General features: G+C 39.0%; 1 protein-coding gene across 1 annotated transcript in view; it reads left to right on the forward strand.

Annotated features, from left to right (window-relative positions):
- The window catches only part of LOC139747586 (uncharacterized), a 333,338-nt gene that overhangs the window by 250,097 nt on the left and 57,472 nt on the right, over window positions 1–25,769 (forward strand). Inside the window, exons 54-57 of the mRNA XM_071660031.1 lie at window positions 1,720–1,893; window positions 3,806–3,967; window positions 6,700–6,885; window positions 7,178–23,944. Of these exons, the coding sequence (XP_071516132.1) occupies window positions 1,720–1,893; window positions 3,806–3,967; window positions 6,700–6,885; window positions 7,178–23,944 (17,289 nt within the window). The remainder of the gene's footprint in view (window positions 1–1,719; window positions 1,894–3,805; window positions 3,968–6,699; window positions 6,886–7,177; window positions 23,945–25,769) is intronic.

The following is a 25,769-nucleotide window of genomic DNA, read 5'->3' on the forward strand; positions in this document are numbered from 1 at the left end:
TGTGGAATACACAGGGTAGTTGTATTCCACTTTGACCACATGTTAGGTGTATTTTACCTAGAGCTCACAGGTTGAGTAATTTCTTCTTGAAACACTCATTGTAGGTGCTTTGTACCTATAGCAATCATAAGTGCATTCTACATAAAGCAGGTATTTTAAGTGCACTCTTAGACTACAAAGGGTATGTATGCTATGCTTTGAGTGAATGGATTTTGTTAGTAAAGAAATTTTGCATATAGGTGCATGAAGATGCAGTAACCTGATTCTGTTGTTCTTTGAGGATATGGAATTCTGCATTTTGCTAGAGACCTTTTATTTTTAACCAACATATTTCTCACCCTTTGGTTCGTTTTATATCATCATTTTCTAAACATAATGTCACATAGTAGCAGTTGTAAGAGACATCATTTGATGTTTTATCATTATTTCTGTACATTGGACTTTTTCATGTCATTCAGAACACTTTTCTGTATATTAACCCATCTCTATTATCATTCATTGTATTCTTATTACCATAACACTGGCCAACAAAATTTTAACTTTTTTGTCCCACAAACTAAAATAGGTGGACATTATAGTAAGTTTTATGCTGAATTCGAACCTGTTTTTAGAATGTATCTATCAGTCGTGGTTTGTGATTGGCAGAGCAGTTAGATTCATTCCCATCACCACCCCGCCACACATGAAATGACAACCCCCTCCCCCCGCATGTGCGAGAGGTATCGCTAGGAAAAGACAACAAAGGCCACATTTGTTCACTTTCAGTCTCTAGCTGTCATGTATAATGCCCCAAAACCACAGCTTCCTTTCCACATCCAGGCCCCACAGAACTTTCCATGATTTACCCCAGACGCTTCATATGCCCTGGTTCAATCCATTGACAGCATGTTGACCCTGGTATACCACATTGTTCCAGTTCACTCTATTCCTTGCACGCCTTTCACCCTCCTGCATGTTCAGGCCCCGATCACTCAAAATCTTCTTCACTCCATCTTTCCACCTCCAATTTGGTCTCCCACTTCTCGTTTCCTCCACCTCTGACACATATATCCTCTTTGTCAATCTTTCCTCACTCATTCTCTCCATGTGACCAAACCATTTCAAAACACCCTCTTCTGCTCTCTCAACCACACTCTTTTTATTGCCACACATCTCTCTTACCCTTTCATTACTTACTTGATCAAACCACCTCACACCACATATTGTCCTCAAACATCTCATTACCATTATCTGGTGAAGCATCTGGTATAAGCCATGGAAAAATCTGTGTGCCCTGGTTGTGGATAAGGAGCTGTGGTTTTGGGGCATTACACATGACAGCTAGAGAATGTATGTGAGCAGATGCTGCCTTTCTTCATGTGTTCCTGGTGCTACCTTGCTAGCACAGGAGATTGTGACCAAATATTGAAGTAAAATGTATATATACACAGTACATTGATACATACCAGTGTAACCAGAATCTAAATGCAGGTTATTACACCTTGATCAAGAAGTCCCCCTCAATAAGGCTGTATCATAATAAGTGGATGTAAAAGAGTAGTCTTTTTGAAGTTCTTGCTACAGAGGAGTTCATCATATCCCTGTTCTTGCTTGGAATGCAACTTTAAAACTGCAGGAGCCCCATAAAAGGGGTCCTGGAGTTGTGAAAGAATGATAAATTATTTTTAGCATTATTATACCTCAAGTAGACATAACTAACTCTTGTTTTGTACTGCACAGACTCTTATAATTGAGATGTGCAAACTTGAGGATGAACTTAATCACCTTGAGGAGAAAGGAAAGAACATGGAGCAAGATTCTGAAATGTTGAACATGCAGGCCACTGTTTCTGGTATGAGGATGCGACTTAAGACAATGCGTTCTGAAGCTGCTGCGAAGAAGATGGAGATAGAGGTAATGTTTGAATGGTGTCTTCTACAGTAGCTAGTAAATTAGTTTGTCCTGATAGTTCTTAAAAGCACTTTTGTTGGAGTATGAAATTGGCTTTGAACTTTGACATTATGACTTCTTTCAAAGCCACACTTTCAGTAGTTTTACTTTAATTACTTCTTTGAACTGTATAGGGAGGAAGTTCTCCACTCGTGGGGAACCATTACTTGAACTTCCTCTACTATCATACAACTTTCTAAACTTTTGCGTGCTGTTTACAGGCATAGTTCTATCATTCAGTGTTTTCCAGTCATCCACCACTCTTACATGAATGTAAAGATGCACAGCACAGTGTGTGGAACACACTCTCCATGTACTGTCCTAATTAGTGTAGTTTTCTATGGAATAAACAGCAGATCTTTAATTTTGTTCAATTATTATTCAGGATACACATTTGTTTATGCAATTCTATTTTTAAAATGTAAATATACATAAAGTAAAGGAAGTGAAAGTGAATGTAAGAATTATAGCATAGTTGGCATGTTGTATGTTAGAATTGTGACTGATCATAAGAAAAATAAGATTATTAGTGTGCTACTTTTTGATGGAAAGCAAAATGTTTATAGGTAGGAAAGAGGTTGTTTACATCACATTTTTGCACTTTGATGACCAGTAGGAAAAGTTGTAATGAAATAGATAAATAGATGCATGCAACATTGGTGTACTTGGAAAAGGAGAAAAGAAATAAAGTTAATGGGAACCACTTTTGTAGCTGTGACTCTGTAAGGGGTGCATGGAATACTTTAGAATGCTGTTATTAAGAGCTTTTATGATGTAAGTATTGGGTGTTTTGAGAATAAATGATGATGTGAAAAAAATGTGGGGAGTTTGTGAAGGTTTTGTAATGTCCCCATTGTTATTTAGTTATTTTAGGGATGGGCTACTGCATTTAATGAGAGCAAAGCAGAGAGATTGTGGTGTTTCACTTAACCATTTACAAATATAATGAAAGTACTGCATTTGTTGTGTACAGATGATGATATGTTGCTAAATGAGAGGAAGAGCTGGGTAGAATGATAGGCCTGTTAAATGATGTATGTTGGAAGTTGGAATTTGTTTTTTCCATTTGTTTCATGGGTGAGCATATGACACAGCAGTATTCACATTTTCCCTTTAAATACACATTTAACATTTTCATCATTAGTATTGTCTCTTGTGAATGTTCTCAAAATTTGATGGCTTTACTCTACTTGATAGTGCTTTCTTCTCCATATTTTCTCTAAATTCTTGTTTGTTTTATGATGACACCCAGATCTTTCATTTTTGAATCACTTTCTCTGTTAGACCTTTATATGGTGTCACTGATGTGTTTTACTTGTTCTGTAACTTACTTTGTCAGATTTATCATCATTAAATTCCATCACATCCATTCTACCCATTTATAGATTGTGTATAAGTTTTTTACATCTCTTTTTAATCAAAATAAATGGATATTTGTTGTGAGAGAATTGTTAGAACTAAGAATATTTCAAATGAAAGTGCTAGAAGACTGATTGGGGATTGGTTGCAATGGAAGCATTTTGTGTATGGTGTTGGTATAATTGGAGATTTGCTCTCATTTGACAAGTATTCTTAGTGTGTAGAGCAAAAAAGAAAGAAGCATGCTTTTAATTGTGAAAGTACATGTATCATTTTAACACACTGGCTTGAGGATGTTCATGAGTGGTGTTTGAAGGCTGTATGTACCTAATTCAGTATGTGAAATTGGGAGCGAAATGATTATGATAGTTAGTTAGACATTAGCATTTCTTTATGTGGTTTGTAGACAGAGAGGTAGATAGACATTGGCATTTCTTTATGTAGCTCTGTAGACATAAACACTGATGAAAAATCTTGATAACCCATGATTTAGATTTATTTTCTTGTTTACTGACAGGGAAAACACAGTGAGACTGAACAGCAAAAGTTCCATTTGATTGAATATCAACAATTACTTCAAGATTTAGAATGTTGGGTGACAGAAACTTACACCCAGATCACCTCAGAAATTTCTCATGGTTCAGCGGCAGCCATACGTGAACAAATATCTCTCAATCAGGTATGATACTATGCAGAGTTGAAATTGATCTCCTTACCACAGGTTTGAGACTACATTGTTTAGTTACAAAGAGTACATATAGCACGCCTCCTAAGTTTCTAAATGAAATATTAACTAAGCCTGTTACATACTTTTTCTTGAATACATATTTATTTTAGTATGTTCTTCAGTTTATCTTCATCCACGATGTGTTAGCTATTACCTAGGTATTGAAAGCTACTTTCACAAGTTTCATGCATGGTTTTTGATGGCTTTTCATTATTAAGAACTGTAGGTGAAAAAATTTATATCTTTATAAGTTACCACTTTTGAGACAAAATTTTTTGTTGCTTAAGTGTGACTAAGCAGTGAATCATACTGGCATCAACATTCAGCTTGTAGCAACCAAGAAATAGAATATTTCACAAAGTTATTCACAGTTATATGATTTTCTAGTCCAGAATGTAGATTACAGCACTGTCTTGACCTAGAGTTAGCATAGCCAGTCACTTCCAAAACAGAGTACGTGTTCTGTTATCATTAACTTGTTTCATCATGTATGTTCTTGCTAGCTTTGTATATCTTGTACCAAGCATTTTTAATTTTTCCTATATTACATCTTTGTTATTTTTGGTGAATATTACATTGTCACATGAAGATTTTCAGTCTGAAATCTAGATTCTTTGCAGATTTTGATATTGTTTTCTGTATTCATTAAGCTTGGTTACAAAAGTATCACACTTTTGAATTCTTATGGCAGAAGTAACTTAGATACCCACCTGAATTTTAACCAAACCAGTGAGTGTCAGCATAACCACCCAGTAGGACTGACTACCGAAAGTCCATCAATAAGGAGTAAAGTACCAAAAAAGCATTTAGTTTGCTATATACAGTATCTCAAAGATTTCTTGCAAACATTTTTTAAAGCATGCAGCTGGCCCCACGTCCTTAGCCTTTTTTGAAAACACACGCCTCCTCTTGAGTCAACTACTCTGTACATGACACATCCTACTCAGTCAGCTACCACCAACACCCAGTTTCTACCCATATCTTTATGGAAAACTCCTCACAACTCTCGTCTCTCCTTTGATGGTTCTGTAAATTCACCATTTGACTCAGTGAACATATTTGGTATTACTGTAACATCCACTCTTTCCTGGAAATCCCACATTACAAAATTAGCTGAGTCTGCCTCTAAGAAACTGTGAGTTCTGTTTAGATGTTAAAATTTCTTTTCTTCTGAGCAGTTGCTCCATTTATTCAAAGGATTGATTCATCATTGTATGGGGTACTTCTCTCACATCTGGGGTGGTTCTAGCTCTCCATCCTTACTTGACAGAGTTAAGTTGAAAAAGGTATGACTTGTAAACTCTTATGAGATCACTTCAAAACTTGACCCTCTTGCCCCATGTTGAAATGTTTGCACACTTTCCCTCTTTAGGTATTTCGATTTTTGCTCTTGAGAGTTGCTTGTGTGGCGCCGCTTCTAGCAAGGCCATGTTATACTCTCTACCTTCCCATGTCTTTCCCGATAACTATGATTTGGCACATTTTAAAAGGCAGGTTTTTCCACTTTATTCAAATTTCGTAAATACTTTCCTAATCCTCTCTATATTTCAATTGATACCCAGCCTTGATGTGGACTTTTGTCCATGACTGAAGCCTCCAGTGTATAAAAAAAAAAAAGAGAGAGCTAGAAAGCCTCCAGTGTATAAAAAAAAAGAGAGAGCTAGAATATGTTTCCCAAGTCTGTTCACCACAATTAAAGAAGCACAAAGATTTGACTAAGAGGGTCCAGATGAGATCAGCAAAGATGGTGCTTGAATTAAGGGAGCTGAGCTGCATTAAGAAGCTGAGAGCTCTAAATTTGTTCATAATGAAGGAGAGAAGAGTAAGAGGTGATTTGATCACAACCTTTAAGTATCAAAATCAGTTTAATGACATTGACAGTAAACAATTCATGAGATGCGATGGCAGAGAAACTAAATATCCCAAGAAGCTAAGCAAGAAACTTCCTAGAAATGATGTCAGGTACTTTTTTTGTGTCAAGGTGGTGTATGGCTGGAAAAAACTAAGCAAGGATATTGCAGGTTTTGCGTGTACAGAGAAATCTAAGAAAGTGTTTGATAGGGAAGGTTCAAGAGATGGAACCCTCAGTTTAAAACTTTCTCTTTAATCTGTACAAATAGGTATTTAAACAGAACAGGGCATGTGGCTCACAACCTGCTTAGCTTTTCATCTTGGAAACATGATATATGTTGGGATGTGTGTGTATGTGCGTGTACCTAGGGTAAGGACATGGTATACGCGCAAGGCTAAGTGATGAGGCAGTGTAAGTGCGCAACTTGTGTCTCATAATGCACCAGTAAGTTGGATAAGCTGGTTTGAAAATGTGAATAGTGACTGTACAAAAGTTTAGAATGTTGTATAACAGCAGAGAAAGCTAAAGAAATGGGACTCCACAAGTGTAGAACTCCTTCCATATGCTCTAGATATAATTATACCCACACACACACACATACACAAAAGAATCTAATGTTTAATCTCGTATAAAAAAAATTGTTGGTACAGTGAAGGACTAGTTAATGATTTCTAATTTTAATCTTAGGTTTGTATGAAAATGAAATATCATAGTTGTTTGGGGAGTGATTGGTAATTTATAATAGTTTAGCTCACAATTCATAAATCTATGATTTACCAGCAACAATTGACCCTGAATATATTGTTTCTGACAGAGATAATTTGTTTTGTAGACCCTGCAGCGTGACTTGTCTCGTCGTGAGCAACAGCTGAATGAACTACGTGGGAAGTGTGAACATGTACAGGGAGACTCTCACATTCAGTCTTTGGCTCAGGAGATGACAAATCATCTTGCTTTCTTGAGCCAGACAATTTGTGACACACGTCTTGTTCTCCAGAATCGTCTGCACCAGCTGAAGGTACGCGTCTGCCAACATCGTCCTACCTGTCCTTACATATCCACATAATTCATATGCATTCCTTTATCTCCACCTTTAACTGTCTGGGTTTCTGTTTCCTTTTCCTGGTTTCCTACACACATATATATATATATATATATAACTTTGGGTGCCCTTTTTACCTCTGTCCTACCTCTTCCTTTGCTGCTCATCATTTTGAGCTAACATACATCAGGAAGCATGAATAAATATCATCTTAGTGCATCTTTGGAAAACCTAGATGAAAGTTAACCTGAGCTGAAATTCATTATAGGAGATCCTGGTGAATGAGATGATGCGGGAACAGGCTGACAGCCAGGACTCTGATAAGGGTAGCGAGAGTACAATTGCCCGCATAGCATCATTCCAACAGGACCAGCATCCCAGCATCATTAAAGATCACTCCCAGAAAGAGGAAATCAGTGCTCCTGAAACTCTTACAGATTCGGAAACTACAACTGTTTATAAAGTTATGAGAAGGAGAATTATCAAGAAAGTTGTAGACATTGATGGAGTGCCTGTGGAGACAGAGGAGGTTGTTGAAGAACCTGGTGATGAAACAGAACAGTCAACCATTACAGATGCAGGAACAACAACCACTGTTTTACGAACTGTTCGAAGAAGAAGCATCACAAAGATCATTATGGTTGATGGTAAACCAGTTAATGTTAGAGAAGTAGTAGAGGACCCTGAAGAGGTTGCTGAGGAATTAGTTGAACAGGATTCTGTAGGCCATAGTAAAATGTCAAAGATCTTAAAAGGTGTGATAGCAAAGGAAGAAAAGTTTTTGGATTCAGCAGAAGAAGTAACAGAACCAGTCATCAGTCCTGTAACCTCAGTCACTACCCACCAAAATATTAGAAGGATAATCAAAAAGACTGTGATGGTTAATGGTCAACCTGTTGAAATTGAAGAGTTTGAAGACCCATTAGGTATACATCCTGAAGGGTTGCAAAGCACTCTACCAGCTGATGCAAAAATTACTCAGATCACTCCAGTGCCTACAGGCTCTGTTGTTACTGAAGATATTACTGAACCAGATACCATGGTAACTAACCGTAAGATAATTAGAAAGAGAATAATTAAGAAGACTATATTTATTGATGGCAAACCTACAGAAATGGAAGAGGTGGTAGAAGAACCAGAGGACATGAATGGTGAGAGTTTTAGGGAGAGCTTGCAAACAAACCCAATCGTAACAGAGGAAATTTTGGAACCAGGGATGGTAACCAGTGTTCAAAGTATAGGCAGAAAGAAAATAATTAAAAAGATAACTCTTGTAAATGGTAAGCCAGTGGAAACTGAGGAAGTGATTGAAGAACCTGATATCATCAACGAGAATCTGCAGGAAAGTAAACCAACTGATTCTTTAGTTTTTAAAACAGCTACAGACCCAGAAGTAACCACACCTCACAGAATTATGAAGAGGAAGATAGTTAAGAAAATCACTATGGTTGATGGCACACCAGTGGAGACAGAAGAAGTAGTAGAGAAACCTGAAGGTGTTACTGAGGAAATGCTGCAAAAGATGCTGGCATCAGACTCTGTCACAGAACACCCAGATGGAGCCACTACCCACAAAATCATCAGAAGAAAAGTTAAGAAGGTTATTGTGGTTGATGGTAAACCAGTTGAGACTGAGGAAGTAGTAGAGGAACCAGAAGATATCACTGAAGAAGTGCTGCAAGGTATGCCAGTTGATTCATTTATTACTGAGACAGTTGAAGAACCTGAAGTAACTACTACCCACAGAATCATCAGAAGGAGAATAATTAAGAAGATGATAATGGTTGATGGTAAACCAGTGGAGACTGAAGAAGTGGTAGAGGAACCAGAAGATGTGACTGAAGAAATGTTGCAAGGTTTGCCAGCCAATTCTTTGATTACTGAGACAGTCACAGAACCTGGTGTCAATACAGTTCGCAAAATCATCAGAAGGAGAATAATTAAGAAGATGATAATGATTGATGGTAAACCAGTGGAAACTGAGGAAGTGGTAGAGGAACCAGAAGAGGTTACTGAAGAAATGCTGCAAGGCATCCCAGCTGACTCTGTAATTACTGAGACAGTCACTGAACCGGAGGCAACTACTACCCACAGAATTATCAGAAGAAGAATGATTAAGAAGATAATAATGGTTGATGGTAAACCTGTGGAGACTGAGGAAGTAGTAGAGGAACCAGATGTTAGTGGGGAAATGCTGCAAGATATGCCAGCTGATTCAGTCATTACTGAGAAAGTCACTAAACCTGAAGTAAAAACTGACAAAATCATTAGAAGGAAAATAATAAAGAAGATCATTATAGTTGATGGTAAACCAGTAGAGACTGAGGAAGTCGTAGAGGAACCAGATGTTAGCAAGGAAATGCTGCAAAGTCTGTCATCTAACTCTGTAATAACTAAGATAATCACAGAACCTGAGGTAACTACTACCCACAGAATCATAAGAAAGAGAAAAGTTAAGAAAATCATTATGATCAATGGTAAACCAGTGGAGACTGAGGAAGTGGTGGAAGAACCAGAAGAGGTTACTGAAGAAATGCTAAAAGGTATACCAGCTGACACAATGATTACTGAGACAGTCACAGAACCGGACATCACTACAGTTCACAAAATCATTAGAAGGAGAATAATCAAAAAGGTAATTATGGTTGATGGTAAACCTGTGGAGACTGAGGAAGTGGTGGAGGAACCAGAAGAGGTTACTGAGGAAATGCTGCAAAGTCTGCCAGCTGACACCGTGGTAACTGAAACTGTTACAGAACCCGAGGTAACCACAACCCACAAGGTCATTAGAAGGAGAATCATCAAGAAGATAATTATGGTTGATGGTAAACCAGTTGAGACAAAAGAAATAGTAGAGGAACCAGAAGAGATTACTGAAGAAATGTTGCAAGATGTGCCAGCTGACTCTTTAATTACTGAGACAGTCACAGAACCAGACATCACTACAGTTCACAAAATCATCAGAAGGAGAATAATCAAGAAGATAAATATGGTTGACGGTAAGCCTGTGGAGACTGAAGAAGTGGTGGAGGAACCAGAAGAGGTTACTGAGGAAATGCTGCAAGGTCTGCCAGCTGACGCTGTGGTAACTGAAACTGTTACAGAACCCGAGATAACCACTACCCAAAAGATCATTAGAAGGAGAGTAATTAAGAAGATGATTATGGTTGATGGTAAACCAGTTGAGACAGAGGAAGTGGTGGAGGAACCAGAAGAAGTTACTGAAGAAATGCTGCAAGGTCTGCCAGCTGAATCTGTCATTAAGGAGATTGTCACAGAACCTGAGGTAACCACTACCCACAGAATCATCAGAAAGAGAATAATTAAGAAGATAATTATGATTGATGGTAAACCAGTGGAGACAGAGGAAGTAGTTGAGGAACCAGAAGAGGTTACTGAAGAAATGTTGCATGGTATGCCAGCTGATTCGGTGATTACTGAGACAGTCACAGAACCAGATGTCACTACAGTTCACAAAATCATCAGAAGGAGAATAATCAAGAAGATAATCATGGTTGATGGTAAACCTGTGGAGACTGAAGAAGTGGTGGAGGAACCAGAAGAGGTTACTGAGGAAATGCTGCAAGGTCTACAAGCTGACACTATGGTAACTGAAACTGTTACAGAACCTGAGGTAACCACTACCCACAAGATCATTAGAAGGAGAGTAATTAAGAAGATAATTATGGTTGATGGTAAACCAATTGAGACAGAGGAAGTGGTGGAGGAACCAGAAGAGGTTACTGAAGAAATGCTGCAAGGTCTGCCAGCTGAATCTGTCATTAAGGAGATTGGCACAGAACCTGAGGTAACTACTACCCACAGAATCATTAGAAAGAGAATGATCAAGAAGATAATCATGGTTGATGGCAAACCAGTGGAGACTGAGGAAGTAGTAGAGGAACCAGAAGAGGTTACTGAAGAAATGTTGCAAGGTATGCCAGCTGACTCGGTGATTACTGAGACAATCACAGAACCGGACATTACTACAGTTCACAAAATCATCAGAAGGAGAATAATCAAGAAGATAATTATGGTTGATGGTAAGCCTGTGGAGACTGAGGAAGTGGTGGAGGAACCAGAAGAGGTTACTGAGGAAATGCTGCAAGGTATGCCATCTGACTCTGTAATTACTGAGACAATCACTGAACCTGAGCTAACTACTACCCACAGAATCATTAGAAGGAAAGTAATCAAGAAGGTAATTATGGTTGATGGTAATCCAGTGGAGACTGAGGAATTGGTACAGGAACCAGAGGAGATTACTGAGGAAATGCTGCAAGGTATCCCATCTGACTCTGTGATTACTGAGACAGTCACTGAACCTGAAGTGACTACTGTCCACAGAATAATTAGAAGGAAAATTATTAAGAAAATTATTATGGTTGATGGTAAACCTGTTGAGACTGAGGAAGTGGTTGAAGAACCAGAGGAAATAACTGAGGAGATACCACAGGGAATTCCAGGTGAGTCTGTGATTACTGAGACTGTCACAGAACCTGAGGTTACTACTACCCACAGAATCATCAGGAGGAGAATAGTAAAGAAGATTATTATGGTTGATGGTAAACCAGTGGAGACTGAAGAAGTGGTAGATGAGCCAGATGAACTTGCTGAAACATACAGAGAACCTAAAGTCACCAGTACTCAGAAGACCATCAGCAGAAAAGTGATTGATAAAACAAGAATTATTGATGGTAAACCAGTGGAAACTGCTGAAGTTTTAGAAGAATCTGAGGATACCAGTGGAAACACTGATACTGACAGTGCCTTATCTACCTCATTATCTGGAGGTGTTCGTATAATTAAGAAGAACATTAAGATTAAACGGTCTATACATGTTGTTGATGGTAAAGAGGTGTTTGAAGAGGAGAGAGCAGAAACCCCAGAAGAGATTCATGATTATCCCTTACCTAGTGAAGTGAAGGAACCAATCACTGTACACATAAGCAAAGAGATTGAGCGTGTCCCTGGTGATGCATCCATATCATCTGACTCTGTACCAGAGCAAAAGGCAAGAGTCATTCGTCAGTTGAAAATTGTTGAAGGCCAACCAATAGTCTCTGAGGAGATTCTTGAAGGTGCTGAACCTTTAGTACCAGGTGATGCCCCAGAAGTAAAGAATATCCAGTATCATGTTGTGCGAAGGCGAAAGAACATTATTAAACGTGTTCAGATAATTGACGGAGTGAAAGTTGAGACAGAAGAAGTTGTGGAAGAACCAGAAACAGAGTTTGTTATGCCAGATGATGAATCTGGCATAACAGTTACAGAAATGTCTGATGCTGATCATGTAATTATTCCTTGCCCAACAGTTGAAACAGCAGAAAGTGAATCCTTCCCCACACCTTTGACAAGGAGTTCTGATACTCCACAGCAACCTGTAATCAAAATCTCAAATTGGCAGGATGAAATGTACCCTTATTCACTGGAATGCGAGCAACAAGAAAATATCTCAGATATTTCTGACAAGACAGTAGTTGAGTTACCAGCTAAACAGCCTCCAGATGAAGAACCTGCCTATGAACCATTTAAATCACCAGACTCGGAGTTTCCCGTTCCAGAAGATAGGGATGATAGCAAACCATTTGATGTAGTAGACGATAAGTCAGAAAGTACATGGGTTGAAGTTTATCCAAAAGCTGATGACCTGAGAGAAACTGAATCCATACCACAATCCACTGAGCAAGCCCCAACTTTACCAGTATCTCCAGTTGTATGCAATATGAAGGTTACAGAATCAAATTTATTCCCAGTGTCATTTGATAAAGATGATGGTAAACCAAAAGATATAGTAGAAGACAAACCTAAAAGTATTTGGGATAAAGAAGTTTATCCCAAAACTGCTGAAATCAGAGAAAAAGAGTCAATATCACAAGTTTCTGAGCAAGCCCCACCTTTGCCAGTGTATTCTGTCGCAGGTGATGTGACTGGCACAAGATTAGATTCATTTCCTGAGCCATCAGATATGTTTAGTACACTTGATAGTGAAGCTGGCAAACCGAGGAAATTAGTAGAAGACACAAGTGTAAAAACCTGGGTTAAAGAAGTTTATCCTAAACTTAATGAACCCTTAGCAAAAGAGCCAATACCACAGTACACTGAGCAGGCCCCAGTTATCCCTCCACAACCAGTTACATTGTTTGAGAAGTATACAGAATTGAAATCTTTCCCAACACCAGTAAATGAATTTCCAGAGCCATTAGACAAGGATGATAGCAAACCAAGGGATGACGTGAAAGATACATCAAGGAGTACTTGGACTGAAAAAGTGTATCCCCAAGTTGAAAAATCTTTAGAAAGAGAATCAATACCCCAGTGTTCTGACCAGGCTCCAGCTTTCCAAGTTGAAACTGTTGCATTCGAAAAGGATTCTGAATTAGATACATTCCCTGTGCCATCAGAAACTGTAGCACATTCTTCTTGGGAAGATATTACTCAGGACCTGAAAGATATCACCCGAGAAATTTCCTTTACATATGATACTGATTCTCAAGTTCAGGATCTAGTTATTGGTGAAGAGACTGCAGTGTCTGATTCTCAGGAACTTGAGTCGTCTGATATTCCAGAAATGCATAAAATTGAAGAAATTGCTTCAGAGGATTTCCCTATGCCAGTTGAATTGGGAGGACCACAGGATGTATCTAGGGCTGTGCATGTGAAAAATGACTCTGAAATTTCAGCCTTACCATTCCCAACACCAGAAAGAAGAGATAGTGGTATTGTTCAGTTACAAAGTAGTTCTTATGCTCCAGAGGTGTTTGAAATTCTTACTTATGAAAAAACAGACACCGATGCAAAAACAGACACTGTTCAAGTTAGTGAATTAGATCAAACCAAATTTAAGTATTTTAAGTGCCCAGAGCTTCCTGTGTTACCCCCAGATATTAAGACTACTGATAGCCCATTCCCACAACCTCATGGAGATTTCCCTGTGTTATCCAAAATAGATACTTCAGAAACACCTCAAGACTCAGAAGCTGAAATTAGATTATTCACCAGTGAGATATATGCAACAGTGCCGAGAGATGTATGTGCTCATGTCATCACAGAGATACTTCCTGATGCACCTGCCCCACCAGCACCTAGCCCAAATTTTGCAGAACGTGTGGAGTTTGGTGGAATAGAATCCCCTTTCCCGGAATTGATACCCCAAAAGGTAGATGAACACTTAGAAGAAACTAGTCGAAGTGTAACTCTGTCATGGGAGGAACAGCATTATCAGCAGTACAAGGTAAAGGATGACATTCCAGTCATATCTGATGACGCATCAGAGGCACCATCTTTACCTGATACTGGCATATGTGTTTCTAAAGAGGACATGGAACCAGAATTTCCCTTACTACAGAGAGAGTATCATCAGCCTGAAATTTGTGATAAAAAGCCGGAACTTTCTGGTACTGAAATGCTTAAACCTTTGTCAGATGATATTTATCAAGAGAAGTCTGTGGTCAAACAAGCTGAACAAGTTCCTATTAATGTACCATCAGTCACTGAAATACCAGTTGAGGAGGAAGAGTTAGTTTATCCTGCAAATGATGGTAAACAGCCCCCTGAGTACACTGTGGATATGATGAAAGATATAAAAGTGGATCCATTCCCCACACCTCTTAAATCTGATGCTAGTGATACACCAGAAGACATCAGATTTGTTTCACAGTGGACAGAACAGCTTTATGAGAAACAAGAAACAGTGGAAGAAGAAGAAATTACCACCAATGAGGAAATGGATGTTGAGTTATCTCCCTTACCAGGAAAGGAACCAGAATATTCTTCTAAACACACAGTATTCCCAGATCCTGTAGGAGAGTTCCCACTGCCCTCTCAGACTTTAGAAGAACCACCAACAGCAGAGAAACTTTGTCATGTGTTCAAAGAAACAGTTTACTCTAAACCTTTAATTGGAGATGAGTCAAGAGTTATAGTGGAACAGGAATTAACACAGACTATACCTGGTTTACCTGTCTATGAAGATGCCGTTTCTTCTCCTGTTGTAGAACCTTTCCCAGAACCTGGAAAGCCTGTTGTAAGGGAGCCTGAAGTTGCAGTACACAGTTATGGGGAAATGGAAGGACAGGACAGTGAAAAGACAAGAGAGAGATCAAAACTTAAAGAAGTGCTTGGTGAAATGGAAAAAGAAATGGATGACAAAGAAGAAAAACAAGCATTACCAGAGATTTTACAAGAAACTGTTGCTGTGAAAGAAGATACAGAGGAGCAGTTACAGAGACAGACCATTCCAGAACCTGTTGAAGTACCAGAAAATGAAGTAAAGAGAAAGGATCAGGAAGAGGAACAGTCATCCATGAAGCCTGTGAAAATATCAGTTGATACTGAAGAGGAAAGAAAGGAAGTAGATGAGACTGAGTCTGAAGTATTTCTGGAGGCTGTTAAAGTACTAGATGATGTAGAAGAGGAAGGACAGGACAAGGAAGAGGAAAAGGCATTCCCAAAGCCAGTTGCTGTGAAGGTTGAGGATATACCACAAGATACGACATCATCATCACTTTGGACAGAGGAGCTTTACACTAAGAGTGAGAAAGTATTAGTTGATGAAAATATTCCTGAGGAGCAGGTTCCATCAGAATTGTCACCACTGCCAGTATACTATCCAGAAGTAGTAGACAAAGATGTACAGTTCACCTCACCCATTGGTGAATTCCCAAAGCCATCAGATACAGTTGATGAACCTAGACCAGCAGAAGAAGTCAGTCAGGTGTATACAGAGACTATGTATACTCACCCTGTGAATATACAGAAATCTCTGCCCATTGAGGAGCAGCAAGACTTCAGATTTTCTCCACAGGAGAAGCCTTTCATTGAAGAATCTATTGCTTCATCATCAGAAATTCCATTCCCTGAGCTTGGGATGCTTCATGCAAAAGCTGAAAATTTAAAGACTGTGGAAGAGATTGCATATGAGCAGGGTATGAAAGTACCAGAGTATATTGAGGAAAAAACGGATGATAAGAAGGTAGTTGAAGTGTTCCCCCAGCCTGTCACTGTCCACACTCAGGATACACCCCATGATGTCTTGTCAGTTTCACAGTGGACTGAGGATCTTTATATTCAGAGGGAAGTGTTAGTCCAAGATATGAGTTTACCTCAAGAGGAATCTATTCTGGATTTGCCTGCCATTCCCATCAAAGGCCCAGAAGACTCAGATAAGAAAATGGCTTTCCCTCTTCCTATTGAAGATATCCCAGAATTTCATGACAGTCCGGAAGAACCTACAGAGGCAAAACATGTACCACTATTTACAGAGAGTGTTTACACAAAGACTGATGCTGTCAATAAACCACAACCAATTGTTGAAGAGAAGGATCAAAGACAAGTCACTATCTCAATTCCTGACTATGAAAAGACAGAAAAATTAGTAGATAAGGAACCCTTCCCAGTACCCTGCTGTGAGTCTCAGGTACAGCCTGAAGAACCATTAAGTAAAACAGATGATGCTATGCAGCCGCCACAGTATGAAGAACATGTTGAAGATTCTTACCAAGATTTTCCAGAACCTGATATTACCTCAAAAGACACACCACTTGAAGTTTCTTCTGTTTCACCATGGACAGATAGAGTTTACATGAAGAAAGATGTGCTAATTAAAGCCGATAAGATACCGGAAGAACCCAAAGTTGTATTGCCTCCTCTGCCTATGAAAAAACCTGATGAAACGGGTGCAAATTTGGCATTCCCAGCAATAAGTGGAGATTTCCCAGAACCTTTAGACAGTACACATGAACCTCAGATGGTTGTAGAGACAGTAAAGGTGTTTTCTGATGTTACTTATGAACAAGTAGCCAAGGATGAGAAAGTTGAGCCAATTGAAGAACAAGAACATTTCAGACAAACAGTAAGTAGTGGGCCTGTGTATGAGGACGTAATAGCTAAAATCCCAGAACCATTCCCAGTGCCTGGTATGGAGCCTGAGAGGAAATCTGTCCCAGTTTCTATTCCAGAAGTAGAATTCAGAGATACTGCAGCAATGCCAACCGGAAAGGGAGCACCTGTTAACATAACAGATACAAAGGCTAAGGTTAGAATTACTGATACAGAAACCTTTAAAAAGGATGGTAAATATGACAATCAGCCTGTTGAAGCAGAAGTGGAAGAGGAATCAGGTGATATTGGGAGAGTCATGCAAGATTCTCCTCCTTACTTAGACAGTTTCAAGAAAAGCTTTGTTATGATTGATAGTAAACCAGTGGAGACTGAGGACGTAGCAGAGGAACCAGAAGGGACTAAGGAAATTTTGCACATCCCGAGTGACTATGTCATTACTGAGACTGTCACAGAACCTGAAGTAACTACTACCCATAAAATCATTAGAAGGAGAATCATTAAGAAGATCATTGTGGTTGATGGGAAACCAGTGGAGACTGAAGAAGTGGTAGAGGAACCAGAAGTTTCTGAAGAAATGCTGCAAGGTCAGCCATCTGAGTCTGTGATTACTGAGACAGTCACTGAACCTGAAGTGACTACTATCCACAGAGTAATTAGGAGAACAATTAAGAAAATTATTATGGTTGATGGTAAACCTGTGGAGACTGAAGAAGTGGTAGAGGAACCAGAAGAGGTTACTGAAGAATTGCAACAAGGTCTGCCAGCCGACTCTGTAATTGTTGAGACAGTCTCTGAACCTGAGGTAACTACAACCAACAGAATTATTAGAAGACGAATAATTAAGAAGATTATTATGGTTGATGGTAAACCAGTGGAGACAGAAGAAGTGGTAGAGGAACCAGAAGAGGTTACTGAGGAAGTGCTGCAAGGTCTGCCAACTGAGTCTGTGATTACTGAGACTGTCACTGAACCTGAAGTGACTACTGTCCACAGAGTAATTAGGAGGAGAATAATTAAGAAGATTATTATGGTTGATGGTAAACCTGTGGAAACTGAGGAAGTGGTAGAGGAACCAGAAGAGGTTACTGAGGAAATGTTGCAAGATCTGCCGTCTGAATCTGTGATTACTGAGACAGTTTCTGAACCTGAAGTGACTACTGTCCACAGAATAATTAGAAGGAGAGTAATTAAGAAGATTATTATGGTTGATGGGAAACCAGTGGAGACAGAAGAAGTGATAGAGGAACCAGAAGAGGATTCTAAAGAAATTGATCAAGGTATGCCAACTGACTCAGTAATTACTGAGACAGTCACAGAACCGGACATCACTACAGTTCACAAAATCATCAGAAAGAGAATAATTAAGAAGATTATTATGGTTGATGGTAAACCAGTGGAGACCGAGGAAGTGGTAGAGGAACCAGAAGAGGTTTCTAAAGAAATGCTTCAAGATATGCCAGCCGACTCAATGATTACTGAGACAGTCACAGAACCAGATGTCACTACAGTTCACAAAATCATCAGAAGGAGAATAATTAAGAAGATAAATATGGTTGATGGTAAACCTGTGGAGACTGAGGAAGTGGTAGAGGAACCAGAAGAGGTTACTGAAGAAATGTTGCAAGATGTGCCAGCTGACTCCGTGATTACTGAGACAGTCACAGAACCAGACATCACTACAGTTCACAAAATCATCAGAAGGAGAATAATCAAGAAGATAATTATGGTTGACGGTAAACCTGTGGAGACTGAAGAAGTGGTGGAGGAACCAGAAGAGGTTACTGAGGAAATGCTGCAAGGTCTGCCAGCTGACGCTGTGGTAACTGAAACTGTTACAGAACCCGAGATAACCACTACCCACAAGATCATTAGAAGGAGAGTAATTAAGAAGATGATTATGGTTGATGGTAAACCAGTTGAGACAGAGGAAGTGGTGGAGGAACCAGAAGAAGTTACTGAAGAAATGCTGCAAGGTCTACCAGATGAATCTGTCATTAAGGAGATTGTCACAGAACCTGAGGTAACTACTACCCACAGAATCATCAGAAAGAGAATAATCAAGAAGATGATTATGGTTGATGGCAAACCTGTAGAGACTGAGGAATTGGTAGAGGAACCAGAAGAGGTTACTGAGGAAATGTTGCAAAGTCTGCCGTCTGAATCTTTGATTACTGAGACAGTTACTGAACCTGAAGTGACTACTGTCCATAGAATAATTAGAAGGAGAGTAATTAAGAAGATTATTATGGTTGATGGGAAACCAGTAGAGACGGAAGAAGTGATAGAGGAACCAGAAGAGGTTTCTGAAGAAATGCTGCGAGGCCAGCCAACTGAGTCTGTGATCACTGAAACAGTCACTGAACCTGAAGTGACTACTGTCCACAGAATAATTAGGAGAGTAGTTAAGAAGATTATTATGGTTGATGGGAAACCAGTGGAGACTGAGGAAGTAGTGGAGGAACCAGAGGTTACCGAAGAAATGCTGCAAGATATCCCATCTGACTCTGTGATTACTGAAACAGTCACAGAACCAGACGTCACTACTGTTCACAAAATTATCAGAAGGAGAATAATTAAAAAGATTATTATGGTTGATGGTAAACCAGTGGAGACCGAGGAAGTGGTAGAGGAACCAGAAGAGATTTCTAAAGAAATGCTTCAAGGTATACCACCAGACTCGATGATTACAGTTACAGAACCAGATGTCTCTACAGTTCACAAGATCATCAGAAGGAGAATGATTAAGAAGGTAATTATGGTTGATGGTAAACCAGTGGAGACTGAAGAAGTGGTAGAGGAACCAGAAGAGGTTACTGAAGATATGCTTCAAGGTATGACATCTGACTCCATGGTGACTGAAACTGTTACAGAGCCTGAAGTAACTACTACCCACAGAATCATTAGGAGGAGAATCATTAAGAAGGTAATAATGGTTGATGGTCAACCTGTGGAAACTGAAGAGGTGGTAGAGGAACCAGAAGAGGTTACTGAAAAATTGCTGCAAGGTCTGCCAGCTGACTCGATGATTACTGAGACAGTTACAGACCCAGATGTTACTACACTTCACAAAGTTATCAGAAAGAGAATAATTAAGAAGATAATTATTGTTGATGGAAAACCAGTGGAGACTGAGGAAGTGGTGGAGGAACCAGAAGAGGTCACTGAAGAAATGCTGCAAGGTATGCCAGCTGACTCGGTGATTACTGAGACAGTTACAGAACCAGATGTTACTACTCTTCACAAAGTTATCAGAAAGAGAATAATTAAGAAGATAATTATTGTTGATGGAAAACCAGTGGAGACTGAAGAATTGGTAGAGGAACCAGGAGACTTCACAGATGAAACATCACTATATCCAAAAGAAAGCACCATTGCAGAGACTGTTTCCAGGCCTGAAATGATAACCTCACCAAAGATAATTCAAAAGCAGATGATTAAGAAGATAAAAATGGTTAATGGTGAACCTGTTGAGACAGAGGAAGTTGTAGAGGAGCCAGTGGACAAGAAGGAAATTAGGGAAGGAGAAGAACAGCCTGTATCTGTAGTCACCATGCCAATGGAAACCACAACCACCATTAATAGAATTACTAGGAGAATTATCAAGAAAATTATTATGAATGATGGTAAACCTGTAGAGATTGAGGAGGTTGTTGAGGAACCTGAGGATGTTAATGAGATGTTACAAAGTAGTCTCCCACTTGAAACTAGGAAAGGTGATATTCCTTCTTCCCCTGAGATATGCCATGATAACAAAGAATTAATTATTGATCATTTCCCACAGCCAGCAAAGGATTCTTTAACAGGGCCCAAAGATGCAGATAAAATAGATCTTTGGCAAGAGCAGCTTTACCCTCAAGAACTTCCTGAATTGCAGCAGGTGCAACTTCCTGAGGATCAAGAAAGGGCTCCAGTTCTACCAGATGAGTCCATGAAACCTCCTGCAGATGAACTATTAGTGTTCCCTGAACCTGAGGAGAGGTTCCCAGCCCCTTGTATGGGTAAGGAACTGCCTGTTGATATCCCTGATGTATCATCTACTTTCAAAGAAGTAATGTATGAAACTCCAACTGCATCTAGAATTCCAGAGAAGATTGTGGCAGAAACAAAACTTCCAGTCCCACCACCTGTTTATGAGGAAAAGGAAGTGATTATAGAACCACAGCCTCCATTTTCAAAGCCTGAATATCCAGTCTCACCACCTGTTTATGAGGAAAAGGAAGTGATAATACAACCACAGCTTCCATTTTCAGAGCCTGAATATCAGATGGGTGAAGTTGTACAACAACTTCCTTGTGCTATACCTGATGGCTCTGATGTGAAGGATGCTGTCCCACTTCAGCCACCTGTTGTACCTGATAAGAAGGTGGAAGATGTTGTACCACAGACTTCCGTCTTTGTTCCTGAATATAAGGTGGAAGATACTGCATCTCAGCCCCCTGTCACAGCTCCTGAGAAAGTTATTAAACCCCAGCCTCCTGTCACAATTCCTGAGGAATGCATTAAACCCCAGCCTTCTCTCATAGCTCCTGAGAAAGATATTAAACCCCAGCCTCCTGTCACAGCTCCTGATGAAGGCATTAAATCTCAGCCTCCTGTTCCAGCTCCTGAAGAAGGCATTAAACCCCTGCCACCTGTCTTGGTGCCTGAAGAAGTCATAAAGCCACAGCCTCCTATGTTAGCTCCTGAGGAAGGCATTAAACCCCAGCCTACAGCTCCTACGGAAGGTGATGATCCTCATTCTGTAATTTCTCTTAAATACAAGGTAGACGATGTTGAGCCCCAGCCTCATATTCCTGCGCATGATGAAAGAGGTGAATTTCAGCCTCTTATCTCAGATCCTGAGGAAGTTCTTAAACTTAAGCATCCTGTCTCAGCTCCTGAATATATTGTGGCAGATGATGAACAGAAGCCTATGGCAGTAACCTCAGAATATAAAGTAAAAGATGCTGTTGTTATTACTAAAATATCTGATAGTAGATTGGAAGAGGTTCCAGACTCAAAAATTGAGGAAACTTCGTTGTCACAGGCTTTATTATCAGCACCAGAACATATGGCACGAGAAGACACAGAGTTACAGCCTGGATTTGTAACACATGAGTTAAAGGTGAAGAAGGCTTGTGAAATGCAACCTCTTGAGATCTCATCACCTGATAAAAAGACAGAAGAGGACAGTGAACCTCAGTCTTTATTGCATGTGTCCAGGTTTGAGGGAGACCCATCAGAATTTTCAAAGGAGGTTTCCTTGCCCACTGCAGAACCTGTTTCTCCAGATGATGACATGTATACTCCAGTAGCTGGTGAGCTAAGTCCCATAGAAACAGGGGAATTTATCAGGCTTAAGAATGAAGAAGAGGTTAAAGATATCACCAAATCAGATTCATCTATATTAAGTTCTCATGATGAGACAAGTTCCATTGAAGATGAAATGTATACTCCTGAGGAAAGCACTTATGAAGATGTACCATCTGAAATAACTGATAAGCATCCAGGGGATGTTGAAGTTGAACAGATGGTGCAAGACATTGAAGCAAGAGAAATGACATTAGAAACAGTAAGTGCCAGGCTTGAAATGGAAGAGATGTTTGAAGAAGCAGTTGATATTCCTGAGGTTGATACCATGAAGGAAAAATCACCTATTGGTGTCTTCACTGCACACTTAGATGACCAGTTTGTCACCAGCATTGAAATTGCAAAACTACCCTCTACTGAAGAGGTACATCCAAGAGATGACTCACAAGTAATTTCTGATGAACTGATTGATGAACACACAGCTGGGCCACCTGGAGTAAGGCCTCGGAGTGCATCACCCCCTCCAGATGAGCATGAAATAGAAGCAGGACAAGTGTCACTTCCATCTGGTGATTCTGAAGCTAAAGATTTACAATTAGCATTAAAGAAGAAAGAAATTGTTATAGAACACCACCCTGTGGCTGAAGAAACAGTTATTGCCCAAGAATGGCTGACAATATACACTCTCCTAAAGCGTCGTCAAAATTTAAGAGAACAGGTAACTCCCATAGTTCCTAGTGCCCCACTTATATTAGCCCCATCAAATCAGCCTTCTGGAAAAGAGCTTGAAGAGCAAATTGATGTTAATCTTAACATGTTGCAATCAACCATAGAAAAGGAGGAAGTTGTTGCAGTACAGAAAGTTATTATATCTATAGTTGAAACTGTAAGTACATGGTTAGAAACTATAGAGTACAGAATATATACAATCAGAAACACTGAAGATGCAAGTGAAAGAACCAGACAGTATGAACACATACGTACTGAGCTCCATATTGTTGAAGAAAAGCTAACTGTTCTTGAAAATGTGACAAAGTCTGCCATAGAAATTCTGAGTGAAGAAACTTTGATAACTATCAGAGAAACTGTAAGATATCTGCGTAAGCAGGTTATCCACGTTGAGAAAGTGCGACAGAGCCAGCAAGAAGACCTTGCCCTTGTTGAAGAACGTTGTGCACAATACCTCATAGCAGTAAATGAAGCTGAACAAGAAGTATTAAGACTAAAGGCTCAACTAGGTCAGATTCAGGAGACACAAATGCCACCAGAAGAAAAACTGGCTAAGCTAGAACTGCTTCTTGCTGCTAATGAAAAGACGAGGGATTGCATCACACAGTTACTGCTAAGCTCACATGATCTTCAGCAAACCCCAAGCCGAAATATTGGTGATGAGCTGGCTGCAGTTCAGGCTGAGCTTTGTGATGTTCATGACTCTGTTGAGAAGGAGCTAGATCACCTTTTGCGGCTCACAGCTACCACCACAGAATATGAAGAAACTCTAATGGAACTCACACATCTTATTGAAATGGCAGAAACTATCTTGGAAGCAAGAGTGGTTGCTCGAGATTACAATCACTTGATTGATACCATTACCAAACATAAGAAGCTTTTCCTTTCCCTTCGCCAATGCCAGAAAGTTCTTGAATCACTGGACACTGCTCTGGAACCCAGCTCACGTGTTCATTACCAGCAATTGTACTCTCGCTCCTACTTGAAGGCCTCAAGATTGTTGGATAAGGCCACGCAGCGCAACCACCAGCTTTCCCTCCTGGAGGCTGAGTGGCTGCGTCTTCTCAGCCAGCTGAAAGAGGAGGAAACTTGGATTGTGTCAGCATCAGAACAGGTTACCCAGCTTCATACTGTATCTGCTGACACTTACCAAGACAACACAAATGCATGCAAGGTTAGTGATTGCATTTTTCCCTTGTTTTTGAGATGGCTATTATGTAATTTATCTAGCACATTTTTCTTGTATTTAACTGCAGTGTTAGTTATCCATATAATATAATATGCTCTATGTATTTCATGATTCTACATCTAACAACTGTCACAATCTAATTTTGTTGCAGAAGGTTATTTGAATTTTAATCATATTTTCCTTCGAGAATATACAGCACATTACCTGATATTTTTTATTTACATCTGCCTTGGCTATTGTATAGTATATGGAAAATGAGATTGTGGCAGTTTATCATTAGATGTACACTGACAATCACTGATTTTGAAAACAGTAATTATGTTTGCTATTGTAACTAAAATATTAATAGGTATGAATTCATTTACTCCATATGATCTGTGTCCTTAATTTACCTGTTTCAGGAATGCCAGGTTTGTAACAATTATGTAATTAACAGCAGTATCATAACATTCTTCTGTAGTTCTGAGGAGCTATATTTATTATTCTTAACATATAAAAAGCTTCGGAAGTGACAGGAAAAGTAGCATGGTGAATTTCACTTCTTGTATATGCATGTTAATAAGGCTGTAACTGTCATAATGTAAAAACTTCTTTCACTGACATTTAGAGGTAAAATATATGTAAAATGATGCTTTTCATCTAAATTTTTCCCAATTTTATTGGATGTGTACAGATTTATGGAATAACATTTTGAGGTAAATGTTGTTTTACTTACAGAAGGTTTGAACATGGCAGTGCTTTTTAATCCTTGTCATACATATGACTGCCTTAAATTAATGTAAAACGTTTTTGGGATTTGATTGAGAGAAACAAGAAAACCAGCTTTCTTGAAATATGGTCAAAAGAGATTCATTCATTATTATCATCACAGTTAAGTTACCTTTCTCATGCACAGTGTTTCCATTGTAATGTGCACACACCATGCAGTGTTTTAGATTGTTGATTTTATATCAGTGTAAAGACTGATATCTACTGATCATTCTTCTCATTTATTTTGGTGAACAAATTTTGATATTAACAATGAAAATATGTGATAACTTTTTGCTTGTATTTGCATAAATTAGGAAGGGTTACTCTTTGGACATTTGAACATAGGGCAGGTTAACACATTCTATTATGATATCCCAGGATAAGTAGCAAGAAAAATGCGCAGATGTACAATATGCGTAAAATCAAATTTTTTGTAATACATTATTTACCAGTAACAATTTTTACTTTGAATTAATGTGCTCATTAGTTTTAAATTGCACTTGATATTAGATGTGAGAATAGCAGAATCAGTATTCTCATATTGGATGTTAAATACCTCCTTTGTAGATGGTCAATTTATGATAGAAACTAATTGTTATTGTCAAGATGGCAAGTTAAATTGTTACAGTGAGATAGACGTTTTTCATTTTTTCCAGAGAAGGAAGTACAGAAGTGCTATAGTTTACAAAATTCATTTAATCTTACTTTTTTACAAGGCCATCATCATTGCAGTTGCTAACCTAATGGACTATACTATTTCAAAGTTCTTTTGGTATTAAATTTTTGTTATCTTAATTTTGGAGAAAATTAGTCAGCCAGGATGAACAGCTATGTAGCAATGAAGTTACCATGCTGCCTTTGAAATTTCTTTTGACAAATTAGTGTACATAACCTTAACGTTATTTTTACAATCTGCTTATGCATAACATTCTCTTATATTTTGTACTAGGTGTCATTTGAAGTGATAAACCCAATACAGCAGTCTAACACCATTTGGTTGAAAATTATTCACTGCTCTGGATGACTGCTCTTTCTCCAACATTGTTTTCCTCTCTTTCCC

The sequence above is a fragment of the Panulirus ornatus genome, chromosome 5, assembly GCF_036320965.1.
Source record: "Panulirus ornatus isolate Po-2019 chromosome 5, ASM3632096v1, whole genome shotgun sequence".
In the NCBI taxonomy this organism is placed as follows: Eukaryota; Metazoa; Arthropoda; class Malacostraca; order Decapoda; family Palinuridae; genus Panulirus; species Panulirus ornatus.